This window comes from Ailuropoda melanoleuca, chromosome 8 (genome assembly GCF_002007445.2).
Source record: "Ailuropoda melanoleuca isolate Jingjing chromosome 8, ASM200744v2, whole genome shotgun sequence".
NCBI classification, from domain to species: domain Eukaryota; kingdom Metazoa; phylum Chordata; class Mammalia; order Carnivora; family Ursidae; genus Ailuropoda; species Ailuropoda melanoleuca.
This window is the reverse complement of record NC_048225.1, coordinates 122,841,119-122,861,998: the sequence shown is the minus strand read 5'-3', so window position 1 is coordinate 122,861,998 and position 20,880 is coordinate 122,841,119. Positions and strand designations below refer to the sequence as shown.

Below are 20,880 nucleotides of genomic sequence, written 5' to 3'. Positions count from 1 at the left end.
GACTGTGGCTCCAGCGGGTGGGGGGGGGGCGGGAGAGCCTGCAGTTTCAGGAAAGGATTAGGACTCTGCTTTGGAGGTTACGATGGGGGAGAACTGGACTCCAGAGGTGATTGGGCCCTCTCTCCCACTTGTGACTTGGGAGGGGAGGGCAGGGCCTTCCAGAGCCCGTGGCTTTGCGAGAGGGTCCCTTGCGGGGACCGCCAGGCTGCCCCAGGACCTGCAGTGGGCAGGCTGCTTCATCAGGCTCCTCTGCTCTGTTCTGTCCCGGATGCCCGGGTAGCCCCCTCCCGCCCCATCTCGTGGTCCCACGGTGAAGGGAAGCCACCAGGTGCCTGCTCAGGGCCTGTGTGTCTGGATATCCAGGATGCTGCCAATTGCCTAACCCTCCCCCCAAGCTTATGGAAGGAATTCCTTCTCTAGGCCGTGGTGGAGATGAGAGGTTGAATGCTCTGGGCGGTAAGGGACTGGACCGTGCTTTCAGTGGGAGCGTGGAATTAGGATGTGTCACATTGGATAACTCGAATGGGGATGTTTTTCTCCAGCTGGAATGTGAGGTGTTGCTTCGGAGGGAGACTGGGAGTTGAACATTGTTGAGCCTGTGCTGTGAAAACCCTCGGGGAGGGCAGCCCCTTCAGGGCCACAGATCACACAGGTCTGATTTCCTCAGTGTGGAAGCCCTGCCCCCCTCCTGCCTGCAAGCCCAGCTCCTCCCCCTGGAGGCTGGGAAGCTGCCCCCTTCTCTCCTCTGTGTCCTGCCTCAGGGGCTATGCTGGCCAAGGCTTTTGTAGCACCCTCCCCTCTGAGAAAGCCTCAGAGCCCCCGAGCCCCCAGCCTTCCCTCTCAACCTGTCCCCTCCCCTGGGCGATAGTGGTCAGTTTTTACTGCAGAAAAAAACAAACACGAGCTGGTAGCTGAGACTGTTTCTTTCCACTCTTCAAATCACTGCCACTTCGGTCAGGGACCATAGCCATGTCCCCTCTTGACCCGTCTGTGGGTGCGTGCCTCGAACACACCTGTACAAAAATGCCACGTGCAAATCTCTCGTCTTTGACCATCCAGGCCTTGTGTAGGGATTCCCACCTGGACCGGCGGGCTGACTGTGGCCGGGCGGCCACGCTCCCTTTGCAACAGTTGGGCCATGAGTGGCTGTTAGCAGATTTAAAGATGCCTCGAGAGAGAGCTGAGCCATTGCTAGGGTCCTGTGTTCAGGGGAAATAAGACTTTATCCGGGACAATAAGCAACAGACCCAGACTGCAGTATTCTTTGAGGATTCGTTGGTAAGGATGGGATTACCCAAAAAACAGTTCTTCAATCCCGACTTTGCTTTATAATTTATATAAATGAAAGCGTAGCCCTTTTCTTAAACAGCTGGGTTTCTTCTAAACTAGAAAGTCCAAATGAAAGGAAATACTCATAGCTTTATGGTAGCCTTCCTTGGCGTACCAGGGTGTGGGCAGAAATAGGATGGGTGTGAGTGTGTGCGCGTGCATGTGTACATCCAGGCTTGTCTACCCGTGTGCAGGAAGGTGAGTACGTATGCGTGGGCTGGTGTGAAGTGACCGGAGAGAAGAGAATGTGAATCTTCAGGGCATTTGAACGACAGCAGAGTCCTGTTGTTTTCCTTACGTGTATTTAGTTGGAGAGGGGTGGTCCTGTTTATTTTGCTGCCTTTTCTTATTAGCCATTGGATGGAAGTAGATCCAGATACACAAGGAAGAACCAGGAAGGTGAGAGCCCCATACTCAGGGAGGGGTGTCAGGAATCTGGCGTGGCAGGGCCTAGCCGGCTTCCCCGACCCTCACCTGGGTGGAGGCCTCTCAGAGCAGTAGAATCATGAATGTTCGGGGGCGGGAGGCCTGGCTTCTCGAGGCCCGCTGCATGTAAGCAGGAGCTGAGGGTGAGGCTGGGGCGGGTGGATTGGCTTTTGTGGAATGTGGCAGGAGAGGGGGGGGCTGGGATGGGGAAGGGTGAGGAGTGGGTGGGGAATAGTTTCTAGAGGGTCTAGAAAAGCTTGCAGAGGGAGAGAAGAAAAGGAATTTAGGAAGAGATTACAGAACTTGAAGAGACTAGTACCACTGACTCCGGACCCACCCAGGACCCTTGCTCTCGGATGCTCCGCGGTGGTTTCCAGCTGCCTCGGCCCCAGCCTCCCCCCAGAGGGGGCCTTCCCTGGAGCGCTGGTTCGAGTGTCGGCATCGTCCCCGGTGTGACCCAAAGCAGGGCACGCTGGGGTGTGGAGATGGGAGACAGGATGGATCTAGGGGCCATGATGGGTCACCAGCCACTGGGCAGGAAAGAGAACATCGCAGACCTGATGTCCCAGCGATGTCACCCTCCTCCCCCCTCCTTGCTTCTTGCTCTGCTCACTCCGCTCCTGCCCTCTTCCTTTTTCATCCTTCTGCTCTGCCCTGTATAGGGGACAAGTGGACACCAGGGGGCACCTCCCTTATTGGTGCCTGCCTCAGCCTCCCCCCAGGTGCCGGCAGACTCCTAGGCACATGAGGCTGTCCCAGGTGCAGAGCCAGCAAGGAATTTCTCTGCACACAACAGACTGCATATTGGGATGAAAACGATATTCCTTATATCCCTGCTTATATCAACGCTTTCTGTGAAGCCCCTTCGTAGCTTCCCTTCTCCCCATGGCTCCTGTTCAGGACTTGTGTTCCTTTGATTTCCTCTTTGCCTGACCGCCTCTTCTCACCCCACTGACCCTGAGCCCTCTGTCTACTTCCTGAAACTGTTGTGTCATTAACTCTGTTGGTTCGACTCTCTGGGACAAGATTCTGTTCATGTAAAGTGCACTTACTCCCTGGATGTCGTCACTCGTCTAGTGGCTTTTGCTAAATAAACCTTTCTTATTTCTCAAAGCTTTTCCATGGTCTTTTCTTGCTTCTTCTATTCCACCTGCTCCCTGACCTGCCCTCACTTCCACCCCAGTTCCCAAGCCAGCGGCCATCAGCTCTGCGAAGCACAGTTCTCAAGGGTCGTGGTGTTCAGAAAACAGAGGAGACGGAGGTGGTGGTTCACTTGGGTTCGTCTAGACCAGCCTTGCTGATCAGGCGGTCCTGCCGGGCTTCTCCTCGGGGGACGGTGTTGCTTCCCCAGGGGACGTTCGGCAGTGCCTGGAGACACTTGGTTTGTCCCAACTGGGGGAAGGACGCTTTTGATATTTAGAGGGTAGAAGCCAGGGATCTTGCTAAACACCCTACAATGCACAGGAGACCCCCCGACACACACACTAGAGAATTGTCCAGCCCCAAATGTCAGTAGTCCTGAGGTTGAGAGGCCCTGGGCTTATGCCCATGATTCCAGACTTTCCCAAGCCCAGGTCTTTTCACACTGCAGACATCACTGGCGTGTAAGCACATTTTAAGCACTTGAAAAAGTACGACATCAGATGTTTCCAGCTATAACTAAAATCATTAGATCATAAAATTTCACTGTCTCCCTGACTAAATGTCCGAAATATGCAATGGATAGGATTCCAACAGGCCCATTCCTGAAATGTCCAACCCAGAGTCAAAATGGGCTCATCCCCACACCTGCCCGCACGCATTATGGTGCCCTTGCCGCTTGGCTCAGCAGAAGTCGCCGGCTCGCGGGCACTTGGCTTTCCTGCCAGGAGGAGACACAAAAGGGAGGAGGAAGGCTAGCAAGGGAAGAGCGTCAGAGAAATAGAAGCTGCAGGATCTTGAAAAGCTGACACCATGGAAACCAGATTACTTTGGCCATAACTTTCAGCCCTCTCGAAGGCAGAGGGCTTGCTGGGCCTGGTGCTTTGCCGGGCCCAGCCAGCTCTGCAGGAAGGTTGAGGGGTCTGATCCACCAGCTTCACATGCCCTTCTGCCTTTTCTGAGTGATGGAACTGAGCCTCACTTTCTCATCTGTAAAATGGGGATAAAATAGACCACATAAAGCGATAAGAGTAAATGAGCTTGCGTTTCACAAGCACCCAGCAGAGCATCTGGCAGGGGCTCAGGGCACCATAGAGCTTAACTTCCAGTTATTGGGGGAGGGGGGTTGTGCCCGCGTGGTCAGTGCATTTGTGGGCTGGGTGCGTTTTCTGTGTGCTGAAACTTTCCTCAGAACTCTGCACCGAGGAAGTCCCTGGGGGTCCCAGTGATGCTATTAAATGTGTGAAAGGCAGAGAAGAAAGTGCCCGTCCTCACATGAAACTCGGGCTCCTGCCAGGCAGCAGTCGGCACGTGCTGTGGCCCTTCTGCTCAGACCCTGGCTGTAGGATGGCTTTCTGTCTTTTTTTAACATGTTCTGTGCCTGTGACACAGACGCTCTGGAGGAGGGAGTATGGGGTGGGTGGAGGGCATGAGGCCAGACAAGAGCCGATTTCTCCTGATTCTCCCACAGACTGAGGTAAGGCCACGAGGCACCACGTGAGCCCCTCTTTATACTCTCCTCAGTGGCCCCACTGAGGGGACGCACATGCCCAGTGATGCATGGAAGGGGAGTTCTTCAAGGGCCCAGGTGGCTTTTCCATTTTGGGAAACAGGAAATCAGAGTGAGGACGGGTCTGCTCCCTGCCCTGGGGGGTCCAGGGAGTGATGTCAGGGCTGCCTGGAGAGATCACCCACCCCAAAATGGACAGCCTGGGACCCTGGAGCCCACAGTTCAAGTACACTCTTGGGCTCTGGCTGGGTTGGTAGAGGGTGGGGGGAGAGAGGGTGGGGAATGTTCTCATGGCAGGAACGTGGCAGGATGTGAGCCCAGAACCACCACAAATGCTGTTTTAGCAGGACAGGGATAAGCAGAGTTGGCTCTGCTAAACCAGAAAGCAGAAAGCAGAGGCCCTACTGTATGGCCACCAGAAGGGCAAGGGGAAAGCTTCCATCCCAACCCATTGGCCAACATGTGGGGAGGCAGAGGTGAAGGGAGGGGTGGTGCTGGGGCCCCTGAAAGGAGATCCCCCTCTGCGGTGAGGGCACCCCCTGGGGCATTAGGGAGACGAAATGAGAAGTAAATAAGGCCTAAAATGAAGACCATTAAGCATTTAGCTTTTTTTTTTTTTTTAACCACATAATAGGTAAAACAGATGTCCTCCCTGCATCCCTGATGTCCAGCCATGTTTCTGGGTAGGAGTTGGTAGTGAGGCTTGCTCAGAAATGGGAGAATGTCCGGGCTGCCTGCTGGCACATTATTTGGTCGTGGGAAGCGGAGTTTTCACGTGTGTACCTGCCTACTTTGACATGACTCAACACAGCTGGGTAGAGATGCCCCTGGGTCACAGGCAGGTCTGTCGTGTGTCAGCAAGCGTGCCCCTTCCAAGTGAAGGATTGTGGTGCACACGGTGGGCGTGGGCCCTGCCCTGTACGCCTTTCTGCCTTATGCAGGAGGGCATGTGGTCCTCCCCGTTCCACCCCGTGAGAGATCTGACACCCGAGCAGCTTTCAGACGGCGCAGAGGTGCTGCTGGGGGAAGCTTCCCTGTGCCCGCAGGAAAGGGCGTCCGCTCTCCTCCCCTTGGGCGAGCTCTCCCTCGGGGTGTGGCAGGGACTGATCACAGGGGGACCAACGGGAAGCCAGCGTCGTAGAGCAGCGTTCTCATGCTTGAGCTGCCCCCCAATCACCTGGAAGCCTGCTGAGAGCACAGACTGCCTGGCTACCCCCAAGAGTTTCTGATTCAGTGAATCTGAGAGGGGTCTGAGATTTCATTTCTAGCAAATTCCCAGGGGACGCTGACACTGCTGATCTGGGTACCTCACTTTGAAAAGCCCCACTATAGAGGCTATTCTCAAACTTGACAAGGAGAGGGGAGGGGAAGGTGGGAGGGAGAGGGAGGAGGGCCTGGGGTTGCTAGGCAGCCATTTGCCCAAGGGGCATGGGATGGGGGCCGGGGACGGGAAGGACCGCAGGTGGGTCAGGGTGACCTCGGACAGAAGGCTGTGACTAACTTCGGTTTATTGACATCTCTCTGGAGACACAAATAGGCTTCATCCCCTTTTCACCTAGGGGTCCACGAACAGGACAGCTGCCACCCTCCAGCTGGGCTATTTGAAGGCCTGGCCGCTGCCCGAGGAGAGCCTGTCTCCCGGCTGGGCCTTCTGCTCCTTGCCCCAGAGGGTTTTGAGCTTGCGGTAGTACACCTTGCAGCTGAAGCCCTCCCTGAACCCCCCCTTGATGTGGCTCTTGAGGGAGCACAGAGTGGGGTACATGCGGCAGCAGGCCGCGCACTTGTAGCCGCTCTGCTGGGCCGGGTGCCACCTGGAGGCCGTGAGGATGTCCTGGGACGTGATGTAATCCGTGGAGTCCAGGCCGTGCCTGGATTTATTGGTGGCCTCTTGGGGGCAGGTGTTCTCTGGGGAGGAAGAGGACGAGCAGATGCTGTCAGCCAAGTCCTCGGGAAGGCAGCTGTCCCCCCTGCCCTCGTCCCGCTGCCCCTCTGGGAAGCTGTAGGCCTCCAGGTGGCTGTCCTGGTCCGTGCAGACGAAGTAGCTGTAAGGGGAGAACCAGGGCCGGTAGATGGTGCAGTTGCGTCTTAGCTGCTTCCCGTTCTGGGCGTCCCCCAAAACGCAGTCTGCGGAGGAAAGGGTGGAGTCTGAGCGTGAGGCCCTGGGGTGGCCGGGGGCCACAGAAGAAGCAGAAAGGCAAAGAGGTCAGGAGTCGGGCGTGGCCTCTGGGTCCCCCCTCTGACTGCAGTTCTGAGAGCAGGCAGGAGTTGGGGTGGCGAGAGCCGTCTGAGGCATGCCTTCCTGTTGCTCCCACGAATGGCAGTTTGGTCTCCGGGGGTGGGGGTAGAGACTCCACTTGCATTCACTAAGCCCCGGCATCTGCCAGGTGCTTCTCTCCCTGCAGACACCTTGCCTCCGCCTCAACTCAGGGTAGGCAGGTGGCTCAGTGAACAGCCAGCCCTCCGGCTTCCCAGTGCCCCGTTTCCACCACCAATGGTCGTGGCCACTTTTCCAGCTTCACGGTCTGTCTGCCTGCAACAGCATACTCCGGACGGAAGCTGCTGTTTCACCCCAGCTTGGGAGACAGGCCTGTGGGGGTCTGCTGAAGGAAGGAGGCACCTTCCTGTAGGGGAGAAGCCCTTGCCCCTCCAGCTTCCCACAGGTGCCCGCCCAAGGCCGAGAAGGCCTCACCTGGAGAGAACACCGTGTTCTGCACGCCGTGCCGGAACGCGCTGCTGTGGTACTGGGCTGGCAGGCCCTGTGCTGGGCTGGACACCTCGGTGGGTAATGCAGTCTTTGCAATGTCTGGGTTACGGAAGAAATGCTCTGGTGAGCTGCGCAAGGTCGGGAGTCCTCTTCTTAGTGACCGCTACCCCACCCCCAAACATACCTAAATGCTCTACCTTGGGACCTTAAGACATTGCAAAGCTGAAGAAACGCAGAATGCCCTCTTTTGCACCCAGATAAGCAGAACTATTCTGGTGGCATCCGGGGGAATTCCAAATGGGGCATTTTCGTTGAGATCTGGGAAAGATTCTCTCCAAAGGAGAATTTTCGCTGCAGACCAGATGACAGCTTTCTGCCTGGCCCATCCTACTCTTGACCTTACTGCAGCTCACTCTGTGTGTGTGTGTGTGTGTGTGTGTGTATATGTGTGTGTGTCTGTCTGTCTGTCTGCATTCCAGCCTCTGGGCTTTCTCCAGGATCCAGGGGAGGGAGTCTAGTCATGGACCACATAGCTATGTTACATGGGCCCTTTGGGGATGAGAAACCAGTTTCTCCAATTGAAACATCTCTTGCACACAGCCGGGGAGCGTTCAGGTGGTCTCTAGCTGCATGAACACCCTGATGACTGCTAACGCTTGATAAAGAACCAGCCTGCCTCAAATCCCAGAAGAGGACAGGAGCTCAGTTTGGGAAACCGCGGTATAAGGGTCTTCTGAACAGGCCCAGGGATGTTTAGGAGAATAGCCTTCTCAAGCTTTAATGTGCACACTACTCCAGGAATCACCTGGGGACATTGCTACCCACACAGGTTCTGATTCTGCAGTTCTGGGGGCAGCCTGGGATCCTGCACTGCTAACAAGCCCCCAGGTGAGGCCGACGTGGAGGCCCACAGGCCATGCTTGGAGTAGCACGTCCTCAGAGCCTTGATTCCCTGCTGTGCTACCCGGAGACCCTGCCTCCTAGGTCCCTGCTGAGGGGTTGGTGAGCCTGCCTCTTCTCCAGCTTGCCCAAACAGGGCTAAAAGTAGCCCCTACTCTATATAGACAGTCACCTGAGATTCTGGGGGTGGGGACTGGATAACAAATGTTTCCCCCCATCATTCCCTTGCCAGAAATGAATAAACAGCAGGAACTACTTACCACGAATGCAGCATTTTGAAAAATTATTTTCTCCCCATGTGTAATTTGACTTTCTCACTAAATCGTAGTCCTGTAACATCTGGTAGAGTACTCAATTAAAAGCTTCCAAAAAACCACATTTTTGTGGCCCTAGTGGCACCAGAGTTTACCTGGCAAGCTGGTGGCACGTGAGGACATAATGTCGGGAAAAGTGCTCAGGGCTGAGGAAGGGATTCGAGGTCCAGAAATGCTGAGGAGTGAGAAGTTCTCCATATTCTGACTACCGTAGGGTATGGAGATCACACATCTGCTCCCAAGAGGCTGTTTGGGTTGTCCAGACGATGAACATTCTGAGTACAATTGACATCACAAGAAGGTCACATGATTCCACGCGCTGGCCAGGCTGTCCCTTCCAAAGATGGAGTCTCTTAAATTTTGTCATTGCTCATTGGCCTGCCTCGATTGAGAATGCCCAGGGGGAAGGAAGCCTATGGCAGAGATGTGACCACAATGTCATCTGTTGACCCCGCCCCATTGATCTTTGGTGTCCTTTTTGTGTCCTTGCTGTAACCCCCTCCCAGCTCTGGGGACCTCTGTCCTCTCTGAATAAGCTTCTTGCTTTGCTTCTCCTTCATCTGCCTCACCTCTGCCATCAGATGTTTTTGTTCTTTCCGTTTTTAAGTTTGGGATATAATACTTAGATTTTCTTTGGAAATCGTTTCAAAGTGACAAAAAGTGGCAAAACTAAATTCAGTTTCCGTGTATTCTGTATGCAGGTTTTCCTATTGTTAACATTTTACCCTGTTTGCTTTATCAATTCTCCTCCCTCCACCCCGTACTTGGTTTGCTGAGCTATTCCAAGGTAAGTTACAAGCGCCATGGCCCTTGTGTCTAAATACTTCAGTGTGCGCTGCCTAAGAATAGGGACCAGATAATGTTTTAAATGGTCGGCGCTGTCTATTTTTAGCAAATGACTAAAACACAGACGGGCGGCTTACTCAACACCATTTTGCTCTCTATAAGCAGTTTGCCAGGGAGAGTGCCCTCCAGAGCGGCCAGGGTGCCTCTTGTCTCTGCTTTGCTTCTGTCCTATCACAGCCTCACCCAGTGGACGGATGTGAGTAAGGGTGAAAGGTGATCGTGCCACTTTGACGATAAGCCCCTTTCTACAGCGTCACAACAGGTGCAGGCTTGGTACACAGAGTGCATTCTTCTAACCATGTATATGCTCGGGCTGCGTGGGAAGACGTGGCCCGGTCGTGGAGCAGGTGCACATGCGAGTGAGCTGTGTGAGAGCCTGGAGTCGTCTTCCCGTTGGTATCCGCCCACAGGACTTTGACGTTGCAGGACAGGGTGGAGAACCTCACTGCCTCCCTCAGGGCCTGGCTTGGAAGCTTAGAATGAGTTGAATTTAATGGACACCATGGACTTTGGCAGCTTTGAGGGTATTGGCGATTTGATGTGGCCCTTGTGGTGCAGAGATAGATCCTGGGGTCCTACGAGTTGGCTTGTGTGAGTCCTTACCCCCGCTCTGCCGTTAGCGACCTATGCAGCATTAGGCAAACCAGCCCCCCGCCCCCGCCACCATGGCCTCCTGTTTTGTACATTTAGACACTTGGAATGAATGAACGTCTCCCTGGTCTAAAATCAGGTGATTTATGTGCAGAAATGGGACAGGAGAGTAATGAGCGTTGCACACGGGATCCAGAAGATTTTGAACTTGATCCTGCGGGGGTTCATTGAATTCTTCCCGTCCCAGCTCGGGAACTTCAGATAGACTTCCTGGAAAGGGGGCTCAAAATATTGGGGAACACATGGGAAGCTGTGTTAGTGCCTGTTTGTAGAGTTTTTAAATACATGACTCTTTCGGTCTAGGTATTGAACAGTTTGTGGGCACCTGGTTATCCGGGGTTGGTGATATTCCTGGCAGCGGGGCTGTTGTCTCACATGTTATACGCTCCTGGTATGTTGTTGCTGGTGGCCCAGGCAGGAGGTGACACTCCCAAAGTGGTCGGCCACTACATAAAATGTGTGTCTCTCTCTCTCGTTTGTTTCCCACCTGCTTTCTGAGCCCCTTTCTCGGACAGGTAAGATACCGTTTTCCTTACGGACGACTTACGTCACAGATGCTTTGCTCTGCACGGATGTGTGCATGTGGGGATGCCACGGGGCGGGCCACCAGGTCGGGGGCTCCTCATTTTTTTTTTCCCCATCATTGCCATTATGTTTCGAACCACCCCGCGTCTAGTCCAGAGGGAGGGACAGAGTGTGGGGGTCGTTAGTGCCATCAGCAGGAAAGGGACGCATGGCACATCCTTCGGGTGTGGAAATGAAGGAAGCCTCCCCAGAGTCCCACTTCTGAGAGAAGAGTAGTCGTTCCCGGGCTGACCTCAAGAGAGGAGGTTATGAGTGGCCTTTGTAAATGGAAAAAGGCTCGGGAACAGTTCTTTACACTCTCTGCCCATAATGTGGTCAGGTTTTAAGTATTCCTGTAAAAAGCCAGTTCAGTTAAGCCAAACTTCCTAAATGCCGACTCTCGTGCCGGCCCTATGCTGAGCACTCCAGAAAGTAAAAATCACTGGAATGCTGCATCCCCTTAAGGAGCTCACCATTTCATTATCGAGCCAAGGTGCGTATACCAGGAAGACTTGGGGAGCTGTCAAGAGCGCCTGGGACAGGTTATCTTTAAATGACTTGAGAATTCAGCATAGGCCTTCGGAAGGGTAGAGAGCGAGAATACAGGAAATCTACAATGGTGCGTCATCCGTCACTCATGTTTATTAGAATGTTTTTCAAATAAGAGGAGCTCACAATTCGCAAGTCACTTAGGTGTTTGTTACTTACACTTTCAGAAAGAGCACGTCTGCACTGTAGATTTAACTCGAAACCAGTAAGGAGACCACCACGGATGTATCTGAGCCAGGAAGTGGTGGGGGATCTGCCTTCCGCAGAGAACCTCTTTTGAACATTTGCCCTGGTTTCACAGTGACCCAAGTATACTTGCTGGTTTGGGGGGAAATAGTTAAATGCTTTCATTTCGAAGGGCTTCTCTACGAGTCCACAGATTTTATGATTAAAGAAAAACTAGAAGGATACGGGATGCAATAGGGAAAGTGTGCAGAAGTGGGTGGTGGTGTGGCGAGATAGCGCTCGGAGTAGAGTCAGAGGAGCTGATAACCCCGTTGTGGGCTGGGCTGGAAGTCCTGCTAGTGTGGTGTGGCCACACCTGGAGCCCAGGCCGCCCCAGCCAGTCAGCTCTGTGCCCCAGACCCCAGGGCTGTTCTAACCCAGTTCCCTGTCACGGCCCCCGCCGTGGTGCTTTTCCTGTGTGTGCAGCAGACGTGCAGACCTGGGGCTGGGGTTCATCCACTCCTCTCCCCACAGCTTCCTGCTGCTGCCTGAAGACCTTTACAATAGGGCTTCTCTAGCTACTTGGTGCAGAAAGGATATGCCTGTTAAAACCGCAATAAAGGGAGATGCGTCCCCTGGCTGGGGACTCAGCAATGCAGGGCAGAGAGAGCTACCTTAGGCCAAGTTCAACGCAAGAAGCAGCACGCCCAACCTCACTCTTGGGAAGGGTCAGCGTGAATAGGCACTTAGAGGTGTAGAAAACAGAGTCCGTGACCAAGTGTAATCTCTCCTCCCCCCAGATGGACAGAGTATCTGGAGTAGTTGATAAGGACAGAAACCTCCCGTGTGCTTCCAAGGCCGCAGAATGGATCTGGCTCCTTGGAGGACTGAGCTTGACTTCCAGGTGGGGGTGGGAATGCCCTGGTACAAGCGTGTGAATGGTGTGGCTTAAAGCCCTGAGCGCCAGTCGTTCCAGTGACAAACCTTGGAGCTATGATCTTGGCCTCTACAATTCTCCCATCTGCAAAATGGGTCTGGCAGTTTGAGAGATTTATTGAGCACCTAATGTGTACCAGACCAGGCTAGCCTTTAAAGATACGAAGGTGAATGAGACCTGGCCTTTGCCCTGCCAATGTTGACAACCCAACGGGTCTACCTGCAGCCCTTGGAGATAGTCTTTCCAACCGAAGATCTGGAGAGAAGGGCCATCCGTGAGGCAGCTTTTCCATGATCCCAGGCCGAAGGGAAGTGCTGGAGAGGGTGAGAACACCAGAGTGCTGGTTCAGCCCCACCAGTAATGGCCCTGGGACCTCAGGCCGGGCAGGCGGTCATTACTCTGAGCCTGTCCTCCTGGTCTGTACATAGGATCCCTATGTACAGCCCATCTCGGGCTGTCGGAGGTGCTGGTCAAGCTCCCCCTGCTCCCTTGGCACCAGGAATTTGGCGTGAGCCGGGCTGGACCCCCCACTTGGCATCTCTCTGCACGCAGCTGCCCGTTCTCCCACGTTCCTCCTCAGGAGAAAGGGGGCCCGTTTTCCCACAGAGAGAATGGGCTCCACAGGCGGCTTTCAGTGGGGGGCTTCCACCTCGAGCCTCCTACAGCTTCGACCCCAGTGCTGGCGTCCGCTCAGCTTGTGTTCACAGTGATAGAAAAATACCATAGTTCATGACTTCATTGTTTTTTCTTCAGAGGGCTCGGTGACCCCAAGGGAAGGGGTCAAGGAGGCAGGTTTAAACGGATAAGTCCGGTTGAAGTTAGAGGTTTATGGCTCGAGCTTGTCACCGATGAACTGGACGGGGCAGAGCTGGTACTGCTAGTCCCACATACCATCAGGAACACCGAGGGGAAGGGTCAAGAGTGTGTCTGCTGGTTCTCTCCCGAATGTTCCCAGAGCCTCGGGAAGTGCCAGCCGTGGGTGTGGTGTAAGGGGAAGAGGCAGAGTGACCCGTGTCCGCTCACTGTGTCCGTCTTCCCCTCTGTTTGCAGTGGACCACGGCATGTTTGAGAACTTGAACGCGGCCCACGCTCTGAAGCTGCAACCCAGCTGCTCCTTCCCCCACTTGTCCAGGCTGGCGGCCCCTGGCTCTGCCACTCTGGGGTCGGTGGAGCCTGGTGGGCCGGGACTCTGGGTGGGCAGCAGCCAGCACCTCAAGAACCTAGGCAGAGCCGTGGGGGCCAAAGTGAACGACTTCCTGCGGAGAAAAGAGCCCTCGAGCCTGGACAGTGCGGGCGCCATGGAGATCAACAGGACCGCGGGGGCCCGGCTGGCTGGCGGGGTTGCTGGCGAGGAGGAGAAGTGAGTGCGGGGTGGGGGGGCGTGCGGGGGGGCGTGCTCGCAGAGCCCCGGGGTGAACCTGTGCCTCCAGAGAGCAGCCCTGAGCCAGGGACGCGAGCTTGTCATGTGGAGAACAGGGCTGGGCCGGGCGCCTGGTTGCTGGCTGCCACCCCATCACCACGGCCGAGGTTTGCCCGTCAGGTGTTCGCTCCCCTAACCCTTGCAGCGGCCCTGAGGTGGATCGGATCGTTCCCATCTGGCACAGAGCTAAGTTCAGAGGGATAAGGTGGGGAGCTTCCGGTTACGGAGTTAGTTGTGGGCAGAGCTGGATTCGAACCCCGGCATTGCTTGAAGCTCCCACCCAGCCACACCTCCGACCCGCTGCCCCACTGGTGGTAATGGAGGAACATGGGCGTCCATGGGACCCACCGGGGCAGGAGAGGGAGAAGCCTGCTGGGGTCAACCGGTCCCTTCCAGGCCTTGTTTTCGACACCTACTATGCTCCTGAGCTGGCAGTGTCCCTCCTAGGGCTCATTGCAAAGCTTCTGATGTGACCCGGCTCACCCGTGGTCCCAGCAGCAACACTGAGCGGCTGTCAGCACTGAGCTGGGGCGGGCGGTGGGGGGCAGGGGGCACCAGCGAAAGCCGGCCGTGCTCAAGCTGCCGCAACCCACACACCAAACCGAGGATGAGGCCCCAGCAGGAGAGCGCTTGCTGGGTGGGTGAGCTGCCGTGCAGTGGGAGCTAGAGAAGGAAATTGGGGGCGCTGGGGTCTCGCCATCCTTAAAGCACATGTGCCTGTTGTCATCAACCCCACAGATCCGCGCAGCAAGAAGTGTTCCCTCGGCTGGATCCTCCGCCTCCCGTCACCAGGAAGCGAACCCCTCGGGCCCTGAAGACCACGCAGGACATGCTGATTTCATCCCAGCCCGTCCTGAGCAGCCTGGAGTATGGGACAGAGCTGTCTCCTGGGCAGCCCCCGGACACCCTTGCCACTGCCCAGCCGGAGGCCCCCATGGAAATGGCGGATGGGGGCGAGGCTCTGCCCAATGGAGAGGTTTCCCTGTCCGTGCCTGACCTGATTCACCAGGACGGCCAGGACGAACCCAAGCTGAAGATGACTGAGTGCCGAAGGGCCTCCTCCCCTGGCCTCCTCGAGAGGAATGGCCTCAAACTCAGCCTGAGCCCCATCCGCCTGGACGAGCCGCTGGAGGACAGCGGCCCCCCTCCTCAGGCGCGGACCTCCAGCCTTGACAATGAGGGCCCACACCCAGACCTGCTCTCCTTTGAGTAGGGCCTCTTCTCCCTGCCAAGCCTCCCTTTCCCTTCTGCCGTCTCCTTCCCTGGTACCCTTTGCCCCCCAGCTCTGCGTGCAGAGCTCAGCAGAGAGCCAGTCCCCCCATGTGGGCTGTGGAGGGCCAGGAGTCCCTCAGTCGTTCTCGTTAAAGGCTCATTTTCTGTAAGCTCCTCTGGGTGTCGGCCACAGCCCCAGGATGTTGGAGCACCTCTACTCCCAAGCTGCCCTGACTTCCCACTGGACCCCAGGGCCACCGGCCTGGGATGAAGGGTCTTGCCTGCCTCCTGTGCGCTGCCTTTGCCCCCGCCCCTCTCCCTCTGTGCCCTGACTCGTTTCTCCTGCCTCAGGTGGGGGAATCTGGCTGATGGGGAATGATGGGTTTGGCTGATGATGGGCCCAGTCCTGGAAAGCCGCATACCCTGAGTGCCGCCCAGCCACTGTTCCTTTCGGTCCCAAGACCGTGGAGGCCCCAGGTGGTTGCCTGCCTCTGCCCTTTGGGTGTGGGCCGGAGGAAACACCAGGCCTGAGACCTGGAGGCAGCCTGGTCACGGGGGGTTCTCCGGCTGTTTCCCATCTGGCCAGTTGGGGAACGCACCAAGCCCCCGGGGCAGGGCACAGAGCCCACCACTGAGGTGGCACTGGGGGAAGGGGGTACTTGTGGGCTCCCTGCGCAGAAGGGGAGGCCAGGGCACCCCTTGCCGTGTGAGGACAGGGTTGGGCACGCCCCAGCAGAGGCAGCGGAGCCGATTACCATCTTGCTTTGGGGGTGGGCCCAGGAACTTGGCGTCTAGGCAGCTGGCCTTGAGAGAACCTGGAGCAGAAGTCGTGGAGAAGACAGGATGAGGACAGAGCAGCCATTGGGGGGTCAGAGCGCTTTTCGGGGACAACCCCACGGCCTGAAACGAGGCAGATGTAGGGTCCGGGTGTGGTAAGTGCCAGAGCTGGGGTGCCGGACGTGAGACGGATGTGGCAGGGGCTGTGGGGCGAGCTACCTCTCACTAGGCAGGAGGTGCCTTGTTCTTGTGCTGAAATTGCCTGGGTCTCCCTCGAGGGGCCTCTGTCCTGCCTTCTCCTTGCCCGGATGCCACATAGTCCTCTGTGCATCCCGGCCTTCGGGATCCATGTCTGGGACCAACCCGGTTCATCCAACCCTAACTGGTTCCTGCCCTCCTGGGTTAACCCACTTTTATGTTCCTCTCTCCCACCAGGGATCCTGTCATGCTGTCTTCCTGTGGCCAGGAGACCCTGTCGGGGGGTGAACCCAACCCTGGGGGCCTTTGCAGCAAGAAGAGAACCTCCCTTTTGTTGAACAGGGTGGCTGGCTCCCTGGGAGAAGGCTGGCGTGGCACATCTAGCTGTGGCAGGCCGGTGGGCAGTCTTCCTCCTGAGACTTCTGCTGCTGCCCCTTTTCTGTCCATTTGGCTCCCCCTGCCCTCCCCCCGGCACTGCTCACTTCCCACTTTACCCTATCACCCAGTTTCTGCTCCCTCGCCCCCACCTCTGCCGTGTGAAACATCCAACCAACTTCTCTGGACCCGGGAGCCTGATTGGGGGGGGGGGCTGGCCAGGGTGCCGGCTGCCCTTCCCATGGCCTTGCTTCTGCAGCCCTGTAACCTTGGCACAGCCTTCCCACCCCATCTCGCGCCCCGTCTTCCATTGTTTCAGAAAGCCAGGCTGCACGGCACGCTCACAGCAAAGCCTCGCTCCCTCACCGCCCCCCCCGTCAAGGGGCTGCACAGGCCGGGTACCCTGCAGGCTAGGGCGCAGTGGGCAGAGCGCCTACCAAAGGTCTAGATCCTGCCGTCTTCCTCCAAGAACATCAGGACGGTGTGACCTCTGACCCCGAGACTCAGAAGTTCTTGGGACTAGCATTTGGAAGCCTGTGAGTCCTCCCAGACCGGCTAGGAGTTTTGCACCCAATACAGAGCTGGGGGTGGGGGTGTGTGCTGGGAGCTTCCACGCCAGAAGCTCCATCTGTGTCTCTGGCGGGAAACTTAGCAGAGCCGTGCCCCCTGGGGCTCCTGCCCCAGAGATCAGGGTGGCCCTGGCTGGGTGATGTGGTGGCCAGTTGTGCAAAGAGCTGGCGGGCCCCGGCTGGCTTAAGCACCCTGCTCTCCATGCCACCCCCTGCTGAGGTCCTGGCCCTCAGCCTCAGGGTCAGCCCAGGGATCCCAGGTCGTCCCAGGACCATCACCAGGATGACGCTGGAGATCCTCAGTCTCGTGTCTGATGCCAAACGAGGGCCGGCGGGACCCTGCTCCAACCTTTGGCCTATGATCTCCACCCCAGCCATTGTCCTCTCGCAGGGGTGAAGCTGCCACCTGGGGGAGGGGGGCCGGAGCCTGAAGTCCCATCCTGGATTCCGTGACACTGCTTGGTGCTGGGGGCTGAGTGCTGCCCCTAGGCGGCAGCAGTGACAGCTTCTAGTCCTGCTGAAGGCCTGGGCTCTGACCAGCTTCCTGTGTCTGTTGCGACAGCCTGACCTTCCTGTGATCACAGCCTGGCAGCCAACCCCCCTGCCCATGCACCCCCCCCCATGTCCAGCTTCTCTGGGAGCTCTGCCCTTGGTGGCCCAGTTGATACAGGATAATGAGAAGCAAAGGACCCACCTTCTGGGTCTGCATAAGGAAGTTGGGGGCACAGAGTCTCTTCCCTGTTACCCCCTCAACCCCACTGTATTCCCCTGGTCAGCACGTAGACTTCCCCTGATAAATCACAGGTGAGCTTCCAGAAGCTGCAGGAGGGTGGTGTGTTCCCCTGCACAGAGGGAAATGTATCTGTGTGATGTACGTGGATGGTATGAAGACAAATAGACTTTGAGAGAACAAAGAGGTTGGCCCCGGTCTGAGGCAGGACGATTACAGATCTATTCCGAGTATTTTCTAGAGATTCTATATTTATATTTTTAGTAGTGTTCTGGTAGAAGGGAACTGCAGAATAAAACGATCTGGTTTGGTTTTGCCAGTTTGGTTTTGGTTTCTCCGGACTGATGGGAAGTGGTTGGTTTTCTCAAGGCTGGCTTATTGGGTGGAGAGCACTGGCATTTTGGGTTAGGAGTCTGGACTGGCAAGACAGAGGTCGAAATGTGAGGCAGGTGGGCACTGCCTGCTGACCCCCCACCTGAGGCCCTTGGGGGAAGTGATCTCAGGTTGGCCCCCCATTTGTCCCTCTAACTGGACGGTTGCATAGGGTCCCCCTTCCAACCTGACCATCATGTGGCTGTTTCCGGGGTGACATGACAGATGTGGGTAAGCCCCTCCTCAGGAGGAAATGCAAGTTGGACCCCTGGATTGTCCTCTAGGTGGTGACTTACCTGGGGTACGGCCCTCTTCCACAGGGGAGGGGACGGGGCTGTGCCTGTGCGCACAGACCTTCGGAGGGACCAGAGCTGCTGGTGGAAGTACTTCCCTGCCCTAGGGCCACCTCGAAGCTCACTTTTGGAGAGACTGGAGACTTGGAGCACGTCTAGCCCGAAGCCTTGTGACCCCCCAGGCGAGTGTCGAACCCAGGGACCCAGAGGACTCTCACAGCTGAGAATTGGCCAGGCCTCTAACCATCTCAAAAGGGAGGAAGTGGAGAAGAGATGAGGGGGGGGGGCAGAAAAAGAGGCCTTCAGTCTGTTCATAGAAACCATGCACATTTTTAAAGGGGGACGGATGGGGCCTTTCTGCCCAGCTCTGTCCTTTACCAGGGTGGGGGGGCGGAATTCTACAGTCCAGCACGTGGGGTCCCAGGCTGCACATCCGAAATGCCTCGGGCAGGAGGCTCCAGCCTTTTCCGCGTCGAACCCCACTCTTAGTTTCTCAGAGCATGTGCAAGAAGACAATGGTGCTCGAAGGTGGCCGGCTTGCTCCGCAGTGGGGGACAGCGCGTTGTTCTGGGAAAGCAGGAGAAACACGGACACCAATCCAACACATTCCATGCACCGGGAGAAAGCATTGAGATTACTTACAGTACAACCTTCTCTGTAAGGCTAAGCCCCAGCGACTTTCTTCAGGTAACTTTTCCCGTTGGGTGGCTCCTGGATGGGCTCCTGCAAGCATTTGGGTGTGAGATGTGCCTTCTACATGCCTTTCTTTTCCACTGTGATGCAAAGCAGTTATTTTGGGTGAAGATCAAATATGGAAAATTGTAGCATAAAAAAATTTTTTTTTTGAGGAAACTTGTAAGTGTAAAAACGGATGTGCATATGTCACTCTTAATGCTGTTCTCTGGTCTAGAAATCGAGGCACAAAAATGCACTTATTCAGAGGACGTATCCGAGCCCCGCCAGGAGCCAAGTGCTGTCTGGTGCAGTAACCTGGTGGGAAAGGGGCACCTTGTTCTCTCTCTCCATGTCTGCAAGGGGGTGAGGACGCCGTGGAACCTGCCCTGTGACGAATGGGCTATGTTAGCAGAATATCAAAATACAGTGGAAGTGCCAAAGCAGGGGGCCCGATGAATTTCAACTGGTAGTGTTTTTCCTCAGAGCGTCATCTGAGTAACTGCTGAAGAAAACCAACAAAGCAGAGGTCGTCAAGAAACCCACTTCGTTCCTGAAGTCCGTGCATGGGCTGCTGGGAACCCCAGTTGGTCTTCAGAATTAATGGAGTTTGCTAGTGCAGGATGGCACCTCGGGCGCTGCTCTCAACTCCGAGAGTGCCTTCTGGTTCAATTTGCTCTCAGGCTTTGGAATTCCTTTCAGGTCAGCGAATCCAGGGAGTGTTCTAGAACTCTCTGTGCTTTGACTCGGCGTCCGGTCCACCCCCGTCTCTCCCACCAGCTCTGCAGTCCAGCTGGCAGCTGCAGATGTCTCGGCAACGGTTTATCTTTGAGATTTGGGCCCTCAGGGTCCCCTGGGCTTCACTCTGCAAGCAGCATGTGGGGTGCCCCATGCGGAGCCCCCGCTGCGGCTCCCCTGGGAGCGGGAACAAGTAACTAAATCTGCACAAAAAACTTCAGCCCCCGTAGATGACTCCCTGCCCCTCCCCCGGACAGCATCCTACATGCATATGGCATTTCGTCTCTTTCAGCTCTCCCACAGGAATGTTCAGGGAAAGCATCTCCGAGTGCTCTCCCCTCCGGCACCCCCTCCAACCCGCTGCCCTTCGCGCTGGGCCGCGCCCTGGGAGCCCAGAGTCCCCAGCACCGACTAATGAGAAAATTCCTCCGCGTTGGGTATCTAGGGCTCGTCCCTCAGACACAAATCCTCTTTGTATCCAGCTTATCTCCAGCTGCTGCCGTGATAAACAGTGCCGCTCGAGGGAGCCGGGGCCAGCCCTGCCGCACGGACCGGACCCCTGGGTTATGGCCCACATGGACGGGGAAGCACGCTTGACAGGATGCTGAAAGGCCAACTCGGATGCACCAGGCTGCCCTCTCTCTCGTGGGAGGTGCCTGAGCGATGTGTCCGCCGCAGACACGGCCAGCATTTGTTCCCTGGAAATGGCTAGAAAGGGAAAACAAAAAACAAAAAACCCCAAATGAAAAAGCAACCCCCAACAAACTGCAACTGATTTTGTTTTTACTATTTAACCAGTTAGCCGTTTTCAGGGCCATTTGCTACCTTCTTCCTTAAAGCCCCGTGCACGTTTGCTACCTTGTTCTTTCCGGATTCCTGTGTGCTCGCTGACTCCTGTCGGTCTGGTGGTTAAGCACGGAGGCGTGTTCGTCCCGCTTCATGGGCTAACTCACGGCCACTTGGAAGATGTTCCCTGTGGTGACATGGGAGTGGTTCGGGGTGGTCCAGGCCACCGGGAGGCCAGTGGAGCAGCCTGGCCTTCTGAAATGGAAGGAAGTGAGCCCCTCGGGCTTAGCGCTCGCAGCTCCAGGGTCTGAGCTCCCTCTTCATCCTCAGCCCACCAGGGACAGACCCAGTTGCTGGATAGGAGAGCTCAGAACAAGTCTGGATTACTCATCTTTGTACTACCTCCCCAGCCTTCTCCAGGTATCCAGTAAATTCTATCCACCCTCCTTGCTCAATTTAAGTCCTAGGTCCTCTCTGTCAAGAACTGTCAGACGGTCTTGCAGCAGACCTGGAGAACTGTCGTTAGACCGGGCCAAGGGAGGACATTTTCGAGGAGCTGAGTCTTCCGGACAGGGGATGGAGGCCGTCTGGGAAGTGACACCCCCCTCCCCTCCCCGCCGTATAATAAAGCTGAAGGATGCGGCTGTGGTCGGCAGCCCTGCCCAGTCCTCACCCCAAGACCTTGTTCATCACCCAGCGGAGA

The 20,880-nt window shown here is 56.2% G+C and overlaps 2 protein-coding genes across 6 annotated transcripts in view; one reads left to right on the top strand and one right to left on the bottom strand.

Annotated features, from left to right (window-relative positions):
• C8H1orf226 (chromosome 8 C1orf226 homolog) overlaps positions 1-19,623 on the top strand; it is a 272,104-nt gene extending 252,481 nt beyond the window's left edge. For 4 of the 5 annotated variants that reach the window (XM_034667243.1, XM_034667244.1, XM_034667246.1 and 1 more), the window contains 2 exons: positions 13,086-13,395; positions 14,194-19,623. In XM_034667243.1, coding sequence (XP_034523134.1) covers positions 13,086-13,395; positions 14,194-14,668 — 785 coding nt within the window. In that variant the 3' untranslated portion in view covers positions 14,669-19,623. Of the gene's footprint in view, positions 1-27; positions 7,184-13,085; positions 13,396-14,193 lie in introns of those variants that run through there. The other variant, XM_034667247.1, reaches the window with a different exon arrangement.
• SPATA46 (spermatogenesis associated 46) lies at positions 5,957-8,521 on the bottom strand. The gene is given in 4 exon segments (XM_002920110.4): positions 5,957-6,007; positions 6,009-6,529; positions 7,095-7,208; positions 8,419-8,521. Coding segments are annotated over 4 exon segments (789 nt in total).
• Positions 19,624-20,880: the final 1,257 nt, after the last annotated feature.